General features: G+C 50.5%; 1 protein-coding gene across 3 annotated transcripts in view; it reads right to left on the bottom strand.

The window, feature by feature from the left end:
• The window catches only part of SCNN1B (sodium channel epithelial 1 beta subunit), a 50,526-nt gene that overhangs the window by 7,968 nt on the left and 21,832 nt on the right, over nt 1–20,726 (bottom strand). The window contains exons 2-6 of one of the 3 annotated variants that reach the window (XM_008059940.1): nt 18,316–18,634; nt 14,754–15,030; nt 12,610–12,800; nt 2,803–2,906; nt 68–231 (exon numbers count right to left, since the gene is read on the bottom strand). In XM_008059940.1, coding sequence (XP_008058131.1) covers nt 68–231; nt 2,803–2,906; nt 12,610–12,800; nt 14,754–15,030; nt 18,316–18,626 — 1,047 coding nt within the window. In that variant the 5' untranslated portion in view covers nt 18,627–18,634. Of the gene's footprint in view, nt 1–67; nt 232–2,802; nt 2,907–12,609; nt 12,801–14,753; nt 15,031–18,315; nt 18,673–20,726 lie in introns of those variants that run through there. The other 2 variants (XM_008059941.1, XM_008059942.1) reach the window with 2 other exon arrangements.

The raw sequence follows: 20,726 nt of genomic DNA on the forward strand, positions 1-20,726 counted from the left end.
CCGGGGTGGGGTGGCCCTGGACAGGTGGCCTCAGAGCCCCTGGGCTGCCCCTGGGCTCCAGCCGTACCACTAGCACCCCGATGGAGGTCTCTGTCCCCGACATGGCGTAGATGCCCTCGTCTCGGATGAAGGGATACGACCTCTGCTCATGAAGCATCAGCCGGACCCCGGCCGTGGATGCGAGGAAGGGGACATAGTCTCCCTGGCCTATGTCCAGGATCAACTTCAGGCCTGCAGGGAAAGTGGGGTGAGGGCTGCCTGAACCTACCCTCTGAGGCTGAAGGGAAACCCGCCCCTCTTCCCTCCTTGTCTAAGCCCCCTTCAGCTCAGGGGACTTCCAGGATCTGCCCAGGAAGCTGGCTCTGCTTTGCCAAAACCCAGGCCCCAAATACAGCTTGCCATCTCCAAAGCCCCCATCATCTCTGACGCAGCCTCCAGTGTAGCCCCCTCACTTGGCTCCTCTGGCCTCCCCGCCAATGATCTCTGTTCTGCTGGGCAGGCAAATCTAGGAGGCACAGCACCACCACACCACAGGCACTCTCCTTCTATCCATTCAATCCCTCTCAGTTTCCATGTTCCTTCCTGCTGCTGTGCCTTGGCAAATGCTGTTCCCTCACTCTGGGATGCTGTTCCCTCACTCTGAAATGCCGTCTCCACCTTCACCCTTTCCCTAGAAACTCCTGCTCTTCCTTCAGATCTCAGCCAAGTGTCACTTCCTCCAGAAGCCTTCTCTGACTACCTAGACCAGGTCTCAGGGTCTTGGTTTTACGCATTCCTAGCCCTGGAACTTTCTTCCGAGTACGTGCCTCACGTGTGCGATTCTTTTATTGTCTTCCTCCCCCACTCGATTGTGCCCTTCTTGAGGCAGGGACTGGACCTGAGCATGTATGCACCAAATTCCTGAGCTATGTGGGTACTAGAGTTGAGTCCCTCTGGTTAGGACAACAAGAGTGAGTGAGTGCTTGCTACCTGCTGAGTGCTGTGCTAAGTGCTTCATAATCCACTCTCTCATTGGACGCTCACAGAGCCACACCAGGTAGGTGCTATTATCATCCCCATTTTACAGATGAGAAAACTGAGGCACAGAGAGGTGAAAGGACTTGTCTGTGCTGGGATTCTGACCAGGGCAGTTGGCCCTTGACTGTCGACTGGCTTCTCTGTGACAGTATTCTCAGAAGCACAGGGGCTGGGTGAAGGGCACACATGACCCTCTCTTGACTGGTGGCCCTGATGGCCACTGAGTGACAAGCTGCCTCTTGGTGGCTGCAGAGGTCAGGCCATGAGAGGTGGAGTAAGGGTCCACTCCCACCTGTGCCTGGCTCCCAAGCCCTACCGTCACAGCCAGGCTGAGCCTACTAGCCTTGCTCGAGGGAACAGGCCAACACATCAGCCTCGAAGGAAGGCCATCTGTCATCCATCACTTCTATTAACTCCTTCATGCTCTCTCTGTGATTTCCTCTTCAACTGTATGGCAGAGAGGCTAAGAATAAGTGCCATGGATAGTTTTTTCTTTTTTAAAAAAAGTGTATAGGCCAGTCTCAGTGGCTCAGCCTGTAATCTCAGCACTTTGGGAGGCCGAGGTGAGTGGATTGCCTGAGCGTGAGGGTTCGAGACCAACCTGGGCAACTTGGCAAGACCTCATCTCTACCATAAGTTGAAAATTAGCCAGGCGTGGTAGTCCGTGCCTATAGTCCTGGCTACTTGGAAGGCTGAGGTGGAAGGATCGCCAGAGCACAGCAGGTCAATGCTGGGGTGTCCGTGATCCATACCACTGCACTCCAGCCTGGGCGACAGAGTGAGACTCCAGCTCAAACAAAAAAGCATATAAGGGGTCCAAATACAGTTTTGCTACACAGATATATTGCACAGTGGTGAAGTCTGGGCTTTTAGTGAACCCATCACCTGGAGAGTGTGCAGTTGTGCTCACGAGGTAATTTCTCATCCCTCCCACTTTCCCCTCCCACCCTTCTGCGTCTCCAATGTCTACCATGCCACACTCTATGTCCACATGACACATGATTTAACTCCCACTTATAAGAATGTGTGGAAGTCTGGGTGTGGTGGCTCACTCCTGTAATTTGAGGGGGGAGCATCACTTGAGCCCAGGAGTTCGAGACCAGCCTGGGCAACATAGTGAAACCTTGTCTCTACAAAAAAAATACAAAAATTAGCAGGATATGGTGGCATGCACTTGTAGTACCAGACACTCAGGAGGCTGAGGCAGGAGGATTGTCTGATCCCGGGAGGTGGAGGCTGAGGTGAGCCATGATCGTGCCACTGCACTCCAGCCTGAGTGAACCTTTGACTCACAGTAGATATTGAGTATTTACTGCTTCCTGGGCATGTGAAGCCGTTTATTCACATCGTGTCATAATAATTCATGAGGTATTTACTATATGCTACACTCACTGCTATGCGATGCTTTGTTACTGGATACTTTTTCTCAGCGGGGAAACCAAGGCTTTGGGAAGGTAAGGCTTGAGCTCAGGATCACCTAACGAGTACATAGGGGATCTAGGATTAACCAAGGCCCAAGGGCTTGAGCTCTTGACCACTAAGCTGTGCTCTTTCTAAATCAGCTGTTTGCTGATCAGTGAAATGGAAGCATCAATCACTACCCCAGGGATTCTGAGCACCGGGCAGAGAATGCACCTGGCCTGGCCTCCCTGGCAATTGGTAGAGCCTCAATAATGGCCATTCCTCTTTGTGCTGGTTTCAGTCTAACCCTCAGTCCCACTCAGCTAACAGCTGATGGTCTTTCAGCCCCACATGGCGCTGGCTCCAGGATGAACCAAGACTCACCAAATTCAGTTCCGGGGTTGGCAGAAGGGAGCGCCTTCTCGGTCATGCCCCAGTTGAAGATGTAGCAGTTGCCATAATGAGGGTCGAAGATGGAGGTGAAGTTCCTAAAAGAAACACCATCAGCTGGAGGGCAGGGCGATGCCTCCTCTGACTGTCTGTTGTTGGCCCTTCATTACTACTCAGAGGGGCTCAGGGAGAGGTGAGTAACAGCCATTCTGTCCTCTGTCCATCTGCCCGAGAAAGCAGCGGGGAAGATGGCGGGGGGAAGGAGTCGCTCTGGAGTCAGAGCTCAGGCTTTCTGTTTAGCCATGAGTTATGAAAAAGAACTTTCTTAGACTTTCTCATCTGTCTCACATACACCCCCCAAAAGATATATCCACATCCTCACTCGAGGAACCTGTGAACATAACCTTATCTGGAAAAAAGAGAGTCTTTGCCGATGACTATGGATCTTGAGATGAAATCATCCTGGATAACCAGGTCCTAAACCCAATAGAAGAGGCTGGAAATGGTGGCTTATGACTATACTCTCTGTACTTTGAGAGGCTGCGGTGGGAGGACTGCTTGAGACCAGGAGTTTGAGACCAACCTGGGCAATATAGCAAGACCATTTCTCTACAAAAAAAAAATGTACAAAAAAAAAAAAAAAAAAGGAGCTGGGTATGGTGGTGTATGCCTGAAGTCACAGCTACTCGGCATGTGAAGGAAGAAGGATTGCCTGAGCCCAGGAGGTTGAGGCTACCGTGAGCCATGATCATGCCACTGCACTCCAGCCTGGGTGAGAGAGTGAGACCCACAACTCAAAAATAAAAGTAAGAACTCAAAAACAATACTGGGATCATGCTTAAAATAGTTCACAAAATTCCTTCCTCCAATATTATCAAATATTCAGTTCAGATTTCCAGTTTTCTCATAAATACCAATTTTGCTTTTACAACTTGTTTAAATGGAAATTCAAATAATTTGAACACATAATTGGCTGGTGAGCCTTTACATCTCTTTATCAATGGCTCCCTCCATCTGCTTTATTTCATTTTCAAGCAGGGTAGCTGTTAAAAGAGGTCTGGTTTGATCTAGCTGATAACTGAAGAGGAATGGCACACAGAGACTATCATGAGTAACCCCGAGAAATTCAGGGCTTTGTGCAATGAGCATCCGTGGTGGCCTTCTCCTGATGGAAGTGCACAAGCCATGGAGGGAGGGGCCTTGCCCCCAAAATCAGACCTGAATGGAATGGAGACTGTCTGACTACCATTAGGAAATACTGGAGACAGAGGAACATGTTAGCAGACACCACAGAAAGTCAGCCAGCAAAATTAGACTGGGGAACGTGACAGAAAAAATAACCTAGCTTCTTGAACAAATATATTGTGAGATAGAGAAAAGGAGGCAATCTATAGATTTAAAAAAAAAAAAAAAACAACTTTGCTGGGCACAGTGGTTCACGCCTGTCATACCAGTGTTTTGGGAGGCTAACGCAGGAGGATTTCTTGAGGCCAGGAGTTTGAGACCAGCCTGGGCAACATAGTGAGAACTTGACTCTACAAAAAACAAAAAATTAGCTGGGCATGGTGGTGTGTGCCATTAGTCTCAGCTTCTCAGGAGGCCGAGGCAGTAGGATTGCTGGAGTCTAGGAGTTCGAGACCAGCTTGGGCAACACAGGGAGAACCCATCTCAAAACAAACAAACAAACAAACAAACATACACCAGGAGGGAATGGGAGTATAAGTGCAGTAAAAGATGCAAAAACAAAACAAAACAAAAACTGTCAACTGACATGAAGTATTGTCTTTTAAACCTTATATTCCACAACAGACATTTACTGAGCAACTTACATGGGCCAGGCCCAGGCTGAATATTTCTGAATACATCATCTCATTTCATCCTCAGAATAACTCCATGAGGTCAGGTGTTCTGTCCCCCTTTTCAGATAAGGGTGTATCCCCCGCCTCAGACCCTGAACTTGCAGAGTGAGTTGGCTGTGAAAGCCGACCTGGTTCTACCACTGTTGACAGATCTGAGCCACATACTCAACCTCAGAGCCTTGGTTTCCTCCACAGTGAGAGGAGAAGCAGGAAGAAACCACGTGTCTTCACTCAGCAAACATTGACTGAGGTGGGTGCTGGGCTAGGGACACGAAGGGGAACAGGACAGGGTTGCCCTCCACAGCTTCCAGCATGGCAGAGGACCCAGGGCGGAGTCCTGTCAGTTCTCTCCTCCTCAAATATGACTCTAGTCTGGCCACCTGTCTCCATCCCTGGGGGTCTCACTTTGGCCCAAGCCACCAGTATCTCACGCCTCCGCTGCCATTCTGTGCAACCTTCCTCTGGCACAGCCATCAGGGGGGTTGTTTAAATGTGTGAGTTGGACCATGTCCTGGCCCTCCTTAGACCCCTCTGAAGCCTCCTTGCTGCTCAGAGAGAGTCTCCTGTGACACTGGAAACATCGAGAGTCTCCTGTGACACTCTCGATGTTTCCAGACTCAAAGGTTTTGTACCTGCTGTCCCTCGTGCCATCTCTAATCATTTCTCCAAACAACAGGTTTCTCCCCTCCTTCAGATTTTATCTGCTCTGAGGATTTCCCTGAACCCCCTGGTAAAGTGATAGACTTTAACTGTCAGTCAATAGTACATTAACTATCACTTTTTTTTTTTAAGTAGAGAAGGAGTCTTGCTGTGTTGTCCAGGCTAGTCTCAAATTCCTGGCCTCAAGTGATCCTCCTGCCTCAGCCTCCCAAAGTGACTTGAACTATTACTAACAGTAAGTAATAGATTTCCCTATCCGGTCACTCTATATCATTTCCACTAGTTTTTTTCCTTTTTCAGAATCTAAAAACATCTTGTTTTAATGTCTTGCTAACCACCTGCCTCCTGCTTAGAAGTTGAGCCTAGTGAGGGCACAGGACCCTGTCTCTTGGGAAGGGGAGGTTAACGCCTTTCTCCGCCCCACCCTCCTTAATTCAGAGAAGCAGGGCACAGGCCACGGAAGCAGCCCGCCTGATTTGAATTCCAGTTCTGCTGCTTTCTATCTGGTGAGCTTGGGGATGGTTACTTGGCCTCTCTGTGCCTCACTTTCCCACTGGGCTAATAACAGCACCCACCCTACAGGACAGAGGCGAGGGTGAGATGCCTCGCATACTGCAACACTTGAAAACTCTTCACTGCTACTATTCACCACTCTGTCTCCAGAGTCTGGCACGCAGTACAGTCAGTCAATATTGGCTGAATAAACTGTAATATATGATAAGGGCATCAGTGGAGATAAGCATGCAGGAATGACATCTCATACCCCATGGGGGTGGGGAGAGGGTCAGGGAAGGTTTCTTGGAGGAGGAGGTGAGACTGGAGCTGAGAGTTTGGGACTGAGTATGAGACTGCCAGGTCAGGAGGGCGGGGAGCAGAAACGGCATACCGGGAGGGGGCCAGGCCCAGGCAAAGGCCCGGAGGGAAGAAATAGCTCCGGGCGGCGCTGCAGAGTCTATAAACTGTGCGGGATCAGGGCCGTGGCCACGGAAAGAACAGAGCGGGACAAACCAGCTAAAGCCAGGCACTGCTGTGGAGGCAGAGGCCTTGCCCCAGGGCACAGGGACACAGTGTTCCCAAGAAACTGTCTCGACAGATGCGGCCCAGGAGCAGAAGGCTGGTTGCTCAGGGTGCTGCCAGGGCTGCGCTCCTGGTCTCCTTAAGTATGCTTGTCGGTAATCTTCTCTACCCAGAGAGGCTACTTCCAGCGCCTGGCCGCCTCTGGCTCCAGATCCAGAAGTTTCCCTACCGAAACCTCTCTGGGGACAGGGACCAAGCATGCAGAGACCGGCAAGCCTCCAGAAAAGACCGGGAAACAGAGCATCCTAGCAGGAAGCAGTATAACAACCACAGGACTGTGTAGTAGGGGGTCGGGGAAGGCTTCCCAGGGCAGAAACTAGTTGGTCAATTCCTGAAACAACAACAACAATGGTAATGTGTATATATGCCCAGATCTTGGTTTCTAAATATCATTCTTTATTTAAACAAAAAATAAAATAAATAAAACAGGGCTCTTTGAAGAAATGGCTGACTCTGGACTGGGACATCTTGTAGTGCCAGAAAGCAAAGAAGTGTTCAAAAAAATACATGAATAGGCTGGGTTTGGTGGCTCAGCCTGTAATCTCAGCACTTTGGGAGGCCGAGGAGAGTGGATTGCCTGAGTCCGTGGGTTCAAGACCAGCCTGGGCAACTTGGTGAGACCTCATCTCTACAATAAATAACAACAATAATAAATTAGCCAGGCGTGGTAGGACGTGCTTGTAATTCCAGCTACTTGGAAGGCTGAGGCGGAAGGATTGCTGGAGCCTGGCAGATGGACGCTAGGGTGGTGGCGAGTATGCCACTGTACTCCAGCCTGGGTGTTAAAGTGAGACTCCAACTCAAAAAAATACATGAAGAAATAAACGGATGGCACCTGTCAAAGGGACACAGGGACTAACTGAAAGGGCTTCCAGTGGCCAAACTGGGAAAAGTTTGAGCAACAGAATAAACACGTGGTATGGGGATTGCAACTAAGGGCACCGGAGTCCATTCTGCAGAAATGAATGACTAAACAAACAAGTAAGTGGAGAAGAGACAAGTCTTCCTTACAGAAGAATTCCGAATAATGATCTGTAGATGCCTATCTCCAGGAGGCCGAAGGCTAACACCTCTCTCCCCTAGCCCTCTCCCTCTCCCCGGGGTGTAGGCTGGACTTAGTGACTCACTTCCGAAGTAACAGCATGGGAAGCGAAGGCAGTCACTTTACGAGGAGGAGGCCACACACCCAACACGAACTGAGGGAGGAAGGGGAACGCCACATACCCCGAAATGATATGCGGAGGGTTTCCTGTGTATACCACCCCTAAATCCATAACCCCAGATGACCCCAGTTGAGAAAAACCCAAACTGAGGACTTTTTTTTTTTTTGAGTCAGGGTTTCACTTGGTTGCCCAAGCTGGAGTGCAGTGGGACAATCACGGCCACCACAGCCTCAACCTCTGGGGCTCAGGTGATTCTTCTGCCTCAGCCTCCTGAGTAACTGGGACTACAGGCATGTGACACCACATCCGGCTACTTTTCTGGTTTTTTTGGGGGGGCAAGGTCTCACTATGTAGCCCAGGCTGGTCTTGAACTCCTGGGCTCAAGCAATCCTCCCGCCTCAGCCTCCCAAAGTGTTGGGATTATAGGCATGAGCCGCTGTGCCTGACTCTAGGCCTTTTCATGAAACACCCAGCCTGTACTCCCAAACTGTCAAGGTCATCCAAAACAAGGAAGCTAAATGCAATGTGGTCTTCTGGAGGGATTCCTGGAACAGGAAATGGTCGCTGGGAAAAATGGATAAATCTGAATAGTGTTTCATTTACTTCATAGTAATAAGCTAACGCTGGTTTCTTCCTTTTAACAAATCACCACCGTGATGCAAGATGTTAACAACAGGGGTTCCGGCGCCTTTGGGAGGCTGAGGTGAGTGGATTGCCTGAGCCCGCGGGTTTGAGACCCGCCTGGGCAGCGAGACCTCATCTCTACAATAAATCAAAAAATCAGCCGGGCGTGGTAGCACATGCCTGTAATTCCGGCTACTTTGAAGGCTGAGGCGGAAGGATCGCCGGAGCCCAGCAGGTGGAGGCTGAGGTGGCCGGGAGCGGCCACTGCACTCCAGTCTGGGCGACAGAGTAAGACTCCAACTCAAAAACAAAAACAAAAACAAAAAAACAACAGGGGATACTGGCCGAGGGGTCCGAGGGCACTCTCTTTACTTTTCTGTAAACCTTAAATTATTCCACAATAAAAAGTCTATTTTTATAACTAGAAAAATTCAAATGATTCCAGCATATAGAAAAGACAAATATTTAAGGTGGTAGATATCCCAAATATACTGATTTGATCTTTGCAGATTATATGAATGCATTCAATGATCACATATACCCCAAACTATAGAACCATAAAGCATTCTATTTTTTTTTCAGTCAGAATCTCACTCTGTCATCCAGGCTGGGGTGCAGTGGCACACTCACAGCCACTGCAATCTTGACCTGCTGGGCTGTGGTGATCCTTCCGCCTCAGCTTTCCAAGTAGCTGGAACTATTAGATTTTACAGATGAAGAAACAGGCCCAGAGAGGTTAAGCAACATCTCACACAGCCCGTGAGAGGCAGAACCGGCAGTCTGGGCCAGGCTTAGCCCATGTCACTCTATTACCTCATCAGAAATGGTGATTGTGTTTCCTCCCAAGTCTATTTCTCTTGCCTCAGCAGGTCCAAGTGAAAGGCGGCACCCAGGCATGTTGGCACAGAAATATCAGGCAACATGTCTGTCTCCCTCCCTCACTCCCACGGTTAACTGGTCACACGCCTTCCTGAGTCACTCCCACAGTTGCAGGAACGTGCCTTCTCTACCCTCCCCGGTGTTGGGCTCCACACATTGTGGTTCCTGCTTCCTCGCTCACAGATTCCATCCTGTCCCCTCATAACATAGTAAATGCTCAAGGCTGGGCATGGTGGCCCATTCCTGTAAACCCAGCACTCTGGAAGGCTGAGGCAAGAGGAATGCCTGAGCCCAGGGGTTCAAGACCAGCCTGGGCAACTTGGTGAGACCTCATCTCTATGATAAATAAAAAATTTAGCCAAGCGCAGTGGTGTGCACCTGTAGTTTCAGCTACTTGGAAGGCTTAGGCGGAAGAATTGCCAGAGCTCAAGCAGGTTGAGGCTGTGGTGGCCATGAGCATGCCACTGCACTCCAGCCTGAGTAACAGAGTGAGACCTCAATTCATAAAAGAAAAAAAAGTAGAAAAATTAGCCAGGCATGGTGGACCATGCCTGTAGTCCCAGGAGGACTGCTTGAGCACAGGAGTTCAAGACCAGCCTGAGCAAAATAGCAAGACCCTGTCTCTGTTGGAAAATAAAAAGGCCAGGTGTGGTGGCTCACACCTGTAATCCCAGCATTTTGAGAGGCTGAGGCAGGAGAAGCACCTGAGACCAGAAGCTCAAGATCAGCCTGGACAACACAGCAAAAAAATTAAAAAATTAGCTGGGAATGGTGGCACACACCTGTAGTCCTGAGCTAATCAGGAGGCTGAGGAATTACCTGAGCCCAGCAATTTCAGGCAGCAGTAAGCCATGATTGTGCCACTGCACTCCTCCAGCCTGGGCCACAGGGGCCACAGGGTAAGACCCAACTCAAATAATAATAATAATAATTTTGTACGGGCCTGGTGCCTAAGAAGGGGCCAATAAATGTTGGCATAATTACTGAATTTGAATTCCTTGTCAGATGGGGACTTAATAATAGTTATAACTATTACTTATTGAGCCCAGTACAATTGTCAGCCCTTCATACATATTAACTCATTTAATGCTTAAAATAATGCTGCAGGGCAGGTACTGTCATGCCCCTATTTTATAGAGTAGGATAACTGAGCCACAGCAAGGTTAAGAAATTTTTCGAGATCTCACAGCTTGTAAGACAGAGTCAGGATGAGATCCCAGGTGGTCTCGCCCCAGACACCAAGCCTTGACTCCTACACTCAACGAACTCCCAGACACAGCCACAAAACAGAAGCCATGTGGCCAGGACCGGGGTTTTGCCTGCCCACCAGCCAGCCATCTTCCTTTATCTGTCAACAGCTCCTCAGTTTCCCTTTGCAGGACCACTCGTCTCTCACCTCCAACCCATATGACCCCAGCTCTTTGGAGGGCGCCATATTGGCAACAGGTTGACCATCCCCAGTTGGCCTGGCCCAGTCCAGTGTCTTCTAGCCCTGGAGCAACCCGTGGAGCTTCCAGTGCAGTGTGAGGGGCTGTGATGTGTGCTGAACACAGGCCTTTGAACACCAGGTCCCACTCAGTAAGGCGGGACCACACCCCCACCATGAGACCTGTGTATACTGAGCAGATGTATTCAAAATGGCAGTTACATCTGTTCTCTTTCAGCTGGATGATCTGAGCTGCCCTTGCTTGTGAACTTTACCCTGGCCCCTGGGTATCCCTAGCCTGTGGCACGTATGGCCGGGCAAGTGTGCCCTGAACTAGGTCCCCAGCCGGGACTGTGGGGTTGAAATACCGCCTGTGCGCAGCTAGCCAAGGGGCATGTCCCACCAGCGGGCCATCCTGCAGTTCTTTCACCAGGAGGGACCGCTTTTTTCTAATTCCCACCATGTGCTGCTCTGCCTTATGTGGTGGGCCTCAAATTATTTGGCATTATGTGCAAAATGCCTGCCTGTGTGTGCCTATGCAATCTGCAGGACAGAAGGCCCATCGATTTTTGAAGATTCTCTCTCTCTCTCTTTTTTTTTTTTTTTGGAAACAGAGTCTTGCTCTGTCACTGCAGTGGTACAATCATAATTCACTGCAACCTCGAACCCCTGGGCTCAAGCGATCCTCCTGTCTTGGCCTCCCAAAGTGCTGGGATTACCAGCATGAACCACTGCACATGGCTAGTAGATTCTCAACAGGGATTCCTGCATGGAGAGAGAAAGCTGGCTGTAACTCCAGTCCCCAAGGGTGAGCCCAAAGCAGCAAGACTTGGCTCTAGAAGCTTGAGGTGTGAGAAGTTGAGGTCCCAGACCAGGAGGGTACCAGCAAATCTCAGAAACAAGGCTGGCCAAAGCCCTGGACGGGACCAAGGTGGGTACGGCCCACCCCCCACACCTGGAGGCTGGGTCAGAAGGCCTGGGAGGCTGCCACCAGAGACGAGGACAAAGCTTGGTGCTTAGGCCCAGGGTTTAGTTTGCGGGAGTGGGAATCTGTGGGCCGGCTCTAGGAAGGCCCGGACTCCTGGACTAACATCACCCTGATTCTGCCAGTCTCTCACTCCACATTATGGGTCATTGGGAGAGAGACTATTTACGGCCAACGCTTGCGTGGCCTTGTTCCAAGGACTGCGTGAGTCTGCTCATTTACTCATCACGGTCACTCTATGAGGAAGTCACGGTTATTGTCCCTGTTTCAGAGACGAGAAAACTGAGGGTAGTAGAGACCAAGGAGCCTGCCCAGGTCCCTTTATCCGCTGGTACACACACCCCCAGCTGGGAGGGAGGCTAACAATCTGGAGGTTAGGAGACCTTGACCGACCCCAACCAATCCCTTGGGGGCAGGCCACAACCAGTGACTGACTGACCAACTGATGGGGCCAGTCCCCGAGGACGGCTTTATAGTACAGTTGATATATATTTTGAGTCAAGGTCTCACTTTGTCCCCAGGTTGGAGTGCAGTGGTATGATCACAGCTCACAGCAACCTTGACCTCCTGGGCCCACGTATCCTCCTGCCTCAGCCTCTCAAGTAGCTAGGACTACAGGTGCACGCCTCCATACCTGTATACTTTTTTAATTTTTTTTTTTTTTTTTAGAGGCCAGGTCTAGCTATATTGCCCAGGCTGGTCTCAAATTCCTAGACTCAAGCAATCCTCCTGCCTTGGCCTCCCAAAGTGCTGAGATTACAGGTGTGAACCACTGTGTCTGGCCATGTGCTATAGTTTTTTTTCCAGCTCCTTTTGAGAATGAGGCAAAGCCTAGACTTTTCCTGAGAGCACATCCTTGCTTAGCTTTTCCCTCCTTCCTTACCCACTTGCCTTGCAGACTTTCCCTAAAGCGATGCTCTTAATGCATCAGGAGTCCTACAGTGTTTCCCCGTCTCTGCCTCTGCCTCCAGGAAACCTGTCCCAAGACCCAGAGGCACAGAAAGCTGGTGTGGACAGCTGGCAGGTGACTGAGTGGCATTAGAATCCCAGCAGGCTGGGCTCCTAACCATAACACTCAGCTACTTTTCAGAGGAAGGGCCTGGCCGGAGGGACGTGGGAGACTCTCACCGGTAGCTGCAGGGCTCATCACCGAACAGGCAGGCCAGGATGAGGCGCTCGGCGGGGTAGCCCATCTCCACCAGCTTCTGCTGCGGCACCTGTGCGAAGATGTTGGTGGCCTGCAGGAGGTACCATTCCGTCACTGCCTGGGTGGCGCTGGTGAAGTTCCGGAAGGTGCACTCGGTCCCATTGAGGCTGCACTGCGGAGGTCAAGAGGGGTTCCTGTGGGTGGGGACGGCTGGCAAGGCCCCAGCCCCTGCCCGAGGGCCCCAGCTGGACAAGGGCCATGCTCTGCTGGGACAACCTGCTGGCTACACCTGGGAGGTGGGAAACGTGTTCACACTCACACACACACATGCTGAGTGGCTGCCGACTCACACACAGCTTCATGTCAGTCACAAGGAGCCCATACACGGCCACTTGCCTCTCCCCACAGATACTTTCTGTAGGAGCAAAAACACACACAGGTTCCTGTGTACCGAGGCATGCAGAGACAGACACCCACTCTCGCCTCTACAACTACAGGGTATCAGGGTCTCACCAGTGCCCTGACCCTGTACACAAGTGGCCATCATACACACATCACACACACTGCTCTGACTCCTTGCCTACCGGTTTCCCAAGACCTCCAGACACAACTCTCCTGGAGGCCGTGTGGACCGTGAAGAGACTCAAGACTCAGGAGATGCTGCCTCCCCGTCCGCTTTGGGAAGCACACGAGCCTTGTCAGCCTGAGTCTGCTGAAGGGTGCAGGGCCCTCTTCCACCTGGCCACAGGCAGCCCGCTGCACCATCCAGGTCACTGCACAGACACAGGACTTGGCCCTGGAACTTCGGCCTAGGAAGTTGAGAGGCTTCTCTTGGCATCCTTAGCTTGGCTGGCCTGGGGCACTGTCCTTGGGCCCATTCCTGGGGACCTCCTTGCCTCCTCTTGGGGAGGTCATGGCAACATGTAACCCTCATTTTGCAGCAGGCTCTGTTCTCAGGGTTGCACACCTATATCCCATTCAATCTCCATAGCAACCCTCTGTCTCCATAGAAACCCTTTGAGGTCAATATCACGATTAACCCCATCCTCATGTGGGAATTCATCATGAAGAGACCAAGACCCAGGGAGGTTAAGGAAGGTGTGACCACGTAGAAGTGGAGGTGGGGGAGGGTTGCAGAAATCATGACCATTGAGTGAGCAAGGGAGGGTGGCGTCTCCTCTGGGGGAGGAGGCTCCAGCCTGGGTTCCTATCCAAGGCTGGTCATTGAATCACCTGGGAGCCGGTTGACTACAGGCCAAGACCTGCCCACTCAGATTCTCCAGTAGTGGGGCCTAGGATGTGTGCTGTGACAGAGCTCCCAGGGGATCCTCAGACACAGACTGGGGACCTTGTTCCTACTTGCAGGTGCAAAGGACTAAAAGAGGCTTGCACCCCAGCCTCCTGGTGCAAGGAAGTTATTTCTTGGTATCTGCCTGTACTGCACAACTATTTATGCCCAATATTGAGGGCCCTGTCTTTTGACAACAAGACTTGTTTCCTCCTTCTACCTTTTCCCCTCGCTCAGTTCATATAACCTGACAGAGGCTGACATCACCCCCAGCTCCAGGGCCCATGACTCAGGACTGGCCAATTATGACAGCCCATCTTCTCTCCCACAGTTATTGGTTTAGGGGTGAGCATGTGACCTGATGAGTCAGTCCCAAAACTTTTCCTGGGTCTATTGGGAAAGAAGAGTTCTTTTTCTGGGGATATTGCTACACGAGGGGTCTGCAAATCTGGCACTGAGAGAGCCCTCCATGTGGAGACAGCTTGCCAAGAGAAAAGTTGAGCCAAGATGTCAAGAGATTCCCGATGACCACATTAGAATACCTGGATCAGCCATAGCCGAATGCAATACACTCCTGGACTCCTTAGTTATGTGAGCCAATGAATTTTCTGTTTTGCTTAAGCTAGTGTGAGCTGGGCCATTTACATCCCAAAGAGTCTTAACTAACGTGCCAACTATTTCCATTTTCATAAAAGTTCTGCAAACGTACAGAATAGACGCTGCCTTCAACTTCAAGTCTGCCTTTCCCCTAGCAAGACTCAAGTTATTAACAAAAAGCAACTCCCATCAGCCTAATTGATAGGGCCCTTCGCTCAACATGTACCCGGGACCACTTACCAGTCTCATGGCCATTTTGCATCCCTGGGCATTACAGATCCTTTCTGGTGCTGGGCTGCTGCTTTCTGAGCCATTGTGGTTCTCCCTAAAGAGGTCGAGGACCACTGGGTGGTGGGGGTTCCGCTCGTCGATAAGGACCAGGGGCGTGTGGTTCCAGATGGTGAAGTTCAAGGCTGTGGTGGCATTGGCAAGGCTTGGCTCTGGAGCCAGGATCCTCCTCAAGACGGCTTCCATCAGCTCATCCAGGTCCTTCAGCAAATGCGTGACTTTGGAATACCTGGATGGGGAGAGGACAGGTCAGGGTGGGGGCAGCTGTAAGGCAGAGCACCTAGAACCTGGGGTCTGCTCTTACTCCAGCATGGCTGCCACCACATATAGGAAGAGCACCCAGCCCGAGCACCCACCTCTCCATCCACCCACCCATGCACCCAAGTGTCCTTCCACCACCCATCCACTCGCTAAGTATTTCATGAGTATCTACTATGTGCCAGGCACTGTGCAAGGCACAGATGGCACTGTAGCCAGTGAGACAGGCCTGGTCTCTTTCCTTATGGAATTCACATTCCGTAGAGAAAGGATCAGAATGGTGCATGGTTATTGATGGCTTTCCATGGGTGCTTTCCAGGTCTTATTTACTAGCTAGGTGCTTTCTAGGTCTTATTTACTCATTGCCACAATTCCGTCATCATCCCCACATATAGATCAGGAAATGGAGGCTCTGGGAATTGCTGTGATTTCCCAAGCTTACCTCGCTGACAAGGAGCAGAGCTGAGATTTGAACCTGGATTTTGTGGGCTCCAGTGGGCATGTGCGTGGGGGTTTGGATATCTCCTAGCCCAGGAGGGAGTGATTTTGAGAACAGGAGCCAGTTTCAGGAGGAAGAAGGTGGGTGGGACTGTGTTGCTGGCTCTGGAATCTTCTCTCAGCTCCTGGGGGCTCCCATGTTGGACGAGGTGACCAGTCAAGGATGGATCCGCCAGGGAGTGTCCCCACCAGGCCCTGTGAGGGGAGGCGGGTCCTGCACCCCAGTCACTTCAGATGCAATTTACCCAAGACCATGCCTCAGAGTGTGGTCACTGGGGCCATGTGGACCAGCTCTGGCTGGAGGACTTCCTGCAGGAGGGAGCATTCAACCCCGGACAGGGGCCAAGGTCCTGGTACAAGTATAGCAGCCAGAGCTAACCTTGACCTCAGACACCAACACTGTCTGTCCCCTGACCATTAGACCCAGCCACCTGTGTGCCCACAGGAAGGGTGGCGGTTGTGTGGGTAGCAGTGTTATTATAGCTTAGATGTCCACAATTGCTGTCAAGCTTGGTGGGTCGCTATGGAAGCCCTGGGTTTGAATCCTGGCATGCCACCTAATATCTTGGGCAACTTAACCTCTCGGAGGCTCTATTCTCTCATCTACAAAATAAGGGGATACAAATACATGCTTCAGAGAGTTTTTGGGAAGATTCAGTGAGGTGATGCCTATAAGGCATGTGGCACAGTGCCTAGACAATGCTGCTGTTCCTATTATTATTAACGGTTCTCTTGAGTCTCTCCAAGAACCCACGTAAGCAGGCAGAAACTTAGCTATAAAGAAAGGCCCCTCTGAAACTGGAAATGTAGTCACAACATGTGAATTCCCTTCTAGGACTTTCTTTTGGACAAGAATGTTCTCTGTGACTCAGCCGCGCCAGCCCTTCTTTCAATTCCTTGAGTGCAGCAAGCTCTGTCTCACCCCAGGGACTTTGCACAGGCTATATTCACCAGTTGGGGCACTCTCTTCATTCTACTTGGGTAGCTTCTATTCATTCCTCAGGACACTTTCTTCATACTGGCCCCCTGTCTTTCCTCAACTCTGACTCAGTTTGGTTGGGTTGCTTTTTCTGTTCACTCCAGAGGCCTTGCCATCAAATGGGAAAGGAGCAACATGGCAGAATGGTTAAAAAGTGGCAGCTCTCTGGCCAGGTGTGTTGGCTCATGCCTATAATCCCTGCACTTTGGGAGGTTGAGATTGGGGATTGCTTAAGCTCAGGAGTTTGAGACCACCCTGGGAAACACAGTGAGACCTTGTTTCTACAAATAAAAAATTAAAAAAAAATTAGCCAGGCATGGTGGTGCACACCTATAGTCCAAGCTACTTGGGAAGCTGAAGTGAGAGGATCACCTGAGCCTAGGAGGTCAAGGTTGCGGTGAGCTGTGATCATTGTGACCATGCCACTGCACTCTAGCCTGGACAACAGAGTGAGACTTCAACTGAAAAAAATAATGGCAGCTCTGAAGTCAGATCAGGTTTGGGTTCAAATCCCATGGTTGTCCACTGTGTCTCTAGGCAGGCTTACTTACCTCTCTGAAGCTGCATTTCCTCACTGTAAATTGGGGTTGCCACCATAGTGCCCACCCCTAGGGTGGTTGTGTGGATGAGAATGACATCAATTTCTCAAAGAACACTGAACACAATGCCTGGCATATCATAAACCTCTGAGGCATTGATGTTATATATATATATATATATATATTTTTTTTTTTTTTTTTTTTTTTGAGTTAGAATCTCACTCTGTCGCCCAGAGTGGAGTGCTGTGGCACGCTCCTGGCCACTGCAGCCTTGACCTGCTGGGCTCCAGTGATCCTTCCGCCTCAGCCTTCCAAGGAGTCGGAACAACAGGCGTGCACTACCATGCCTGGCTAATTTTTGATTTATTGTAGAGATGAGGTCTCACCAAGCTGGCCGGCGGGTCTTGAACCTGCAGGCTCAGGCAATCCACTCACCTCGGCCTCCCAAAGCACTGGGATTACAGGCTGAGCCACCGAGCCTGGCTGATGTTATATTTTTTAACATTACAATTATAATGAGTCCAATATTTGTTGGAAAAACTTTCATGTCTGTTTTCACTGGTAAGCAGTGAAGAGGGCAGGAACTCTGTTTTGTTCACTGCTGTATTTCTGGTGCCTTGGTCAGTGCCTGGCATATAGTAGGTGCTTAGTAAACACATATGAAATCTGTAAATGGGCAATGCCTGCCTGAAGACAGGGCCTGCCCAGGATTCTCATTAAGCCTAGGAAGTTTCTGAATTTTTGAGCTGGAATCTCACTTTGTTGTCCAGGCTGGAGTACAGTAGCATAATCACAGCTCACCGCCTCAGCCTCCTGAGTAGCTGGGACTGCAGATGCACACCATCATGCCTGGCTAGTTTTTATAGAGACGAGGTCTCACTACGCTGCTCAGGCTGGTCTTGAATCCCTGGACTCAAGCAAGCCTCCTGCCTCGGCCTCTCAAAGTGTTAGGATTACTGCGTCCGGCCAGTTTCTGAATTTTGAATCTTACTTGCTGCAAGAGGATGAAAGCAAAGAGGGAAAGGAAGAGAGGAAGAGGAAGAACAATAAGGGAAGGAAAGAAAGGAAGCAACGGAAGGAAGGAAAAGGAATTCGAAGAGAGAGGTGGGAAGAAAGGGGAGAAGGAAAGAGAAGGAGAGAAAGGAAAAGAAAGGCGGAAGAGGAGAGGGAAAGTTGGGAGGAAGGAAAAGAGAAAAAGAATGGCCGGTCGGTGAGGTGGCCGCGCGCAGGGACCACCTACTGGAAGGGGCTGGCGTTGCAGACGGTGACGGCGGGGAAGTCCATGGCCTTGAAGCCTATGGAGAGGGAGACGCTGACCTCCCAGCTCAGGTAGGTCCTGATGAAGAGGCCCCACTGCCAGCAGACCAGGGCGGCGAAGAGCAGGGTGATGAAGAACCACATGGCCTTCTTCTTGGGCCCCTCGCAGATGATGCGCTTGGGGCCGTGGGTGTTGGTGTTGTCGCAGTACCACACCAGCAGCTCCTTGTACGTGTAGCCGGGGCCCTTCTGAAGCCGGTGCAGGCATTTCAGCAAGTACTTCTTCACGTGCATGGTGGCACCTGGCAGGGGACCCGCGGAAGCACATCAGAGGGGACACCAGTCTTGCCCGCGGGGACGTCCCAGTCGCGGCCAGAGACTGGGCGGCACATCCCAGCCTTTCCTTCCTTCTTCCCTCCCTTCTCTTCCTCTCTTTCCTTCTTGCTGTCCCATCATCCATCCATCCATCCATCCATCCATCCATCCATCCATCCATCCAACCAAAAAGCTTATATTGAGTGCTAACCATATGCCAGTCACTGAACTGGTCCCTCAGGACTCAATAATGGAGCAAAATAGGCCATTTTGAGCCCTCTGGGAATTCACAACCTTGCGGACAAGTGACCCAAATTCTCAACCCAGGTTTCCATGTGTGAAACGTGGAACAGAAGGTCCTTAATGTTGTTTCATGGCCGGGCATGGTGGCTCACGTCTGTAATCCCAGCCCTTTGGGAGGCTGAGGTGGGAGGATTGCTTGAGCCCAGGAGTTTGAGACCAGCCTGGGCAATATAGTGAGATCTCGTCTTTACAAAAGAATAAAAAAGTTAGCCAGGTGTGGTAATGCGCACCTGCAGTCCAAGTTACTCAGGAGTAGCTGAGGCAGAAGGATTGCCTGAGCCCAAAAGGTCGAGGCTGTGGTGAGTTATGATTGTGCCACGGCACTCCAGGCTGGGTGACAGAATGAGAACCCTACTCACACTAATAATAATGATGACCATGGTAATGTTTGCCTCACTCAGTGTCATTTTGTTACAACGTTGATGAGAAAAATATGGGTTTCTGGCCGGGACACTGTATGGAGTTGGCACACCCTCCCCACGTCTGCGTGGGATTTCTCTGGGCACTCCGGTTTCCGCCCACACCCCAAAACCTTGCATGTTAGGTGAATTGAATTGGTGGGTCTGCATTGTCCCAGCGTGAGTGTGGGTGTGTGTGAGTGCCCTGCTAAGGGATGTCCTGTCCAAGGCTGGTTCCCACCTTGCGCCCTGAGCTGCAGGGACGGGTTCCAGTCACTGAGACCTCAAGCTGAAATACTTGGGTAAATAATGTTCTTTCTTGTTTTTCTTCATCTTTCTTAAATGCATGTACAGCTCACGCCTTTTTCATTGTCTAATGTTGGAAGTGTTTTGGTCTTTATTTAGAAGCTTGGTGATGTTTTTTTGTGGCCGGAATTCAAGAACTTAATTCTTGTTTATATCAAGTCACCTATGGTGGAATTGGTTTCATTATAGGTCGTTTTGCTTGAATTTGCAGTTTACAAGAACCTGTTGATGATGTTAGGTGAGGACTACAGGAGCAATCGTATCTAATTTATAGGATTACTGAGAGGGTAAAATTAGATGGTCCACAAAAAAGTGAGACGTACCAAGGTGGGCGCGTGGTGATATGTGCCTATGGTCCCAGTTACTTGGGAGGCTGAGGTGAAAGGATTGCTTGAGCCCAATAGTTCAAGACAAGCCTGGGCAATATAGTGAGACTTCTCATCTTAAACAATTTTCTTTTTTTGTGAGTTGGAGTCTCACTCCGTTGCCCAGGCTGAGAGCAGTAGCACACTCACGGCCACCCCGGTGTCGACTTGCTGGGCTCCGGCAATCTTTCTGCCACAGCCTTCCAAGTAGCCGGAACTACAGGTGCATGCTACCACACCCTGCTAATTATTTATTTATATATTGTAGAGCTGAGGTCTCATCACGTTGCCCAGACTGAAAAAAAATTTAAGTACTAAGTACTGTGCCTAGCACAGACCAAGTGCTCAGTATACTAGTTACCATTACTACTAGCGCTTAGTGGGTAAGACAGGTGTTAAGTAAATAATCCATCAAAAATGCAGTTACAGCCAGGTGCCACGACTCATGCCTGTAATCCCAGTGTTTTGAGAGGCTGAGGTGGAAGGATTGCTTGAGTTCAGGAGTTTGAGACCAGTCTGAGCAACATAGCAAGATCCTATCTTTATAAAAATTAAAAACTTAGCCAGGTGTGGTGGCACGCACCTCTAGTCCTAGCTACTTGGGAGGCTGAGGTGGGAGGATCACTCAAGCCCAGGAGTTCAAGGCTACAGTGAGTTATAATTGTATCACCACACTCCAGCCTGGGCAACAGAGTGAGAGCCCATCT

This window comes from Carlito syrichta, unplaced genomic scaffold, assembly GCF_000164805.1.
Source record: "Carlito syrichta isolate Samal-C Ts95f unplaced genomic scaffold, Tarsius_syrichta-2.0.1 Scaffold304449, whole genome shotgun sequence".
In the NCBI taxonomy this organism is placed as follows: Eukaryota; Metazoa; Chordata; class Mammalia; order Primates; family Tarsiidae; genus Carlito; species Carlito syrichta.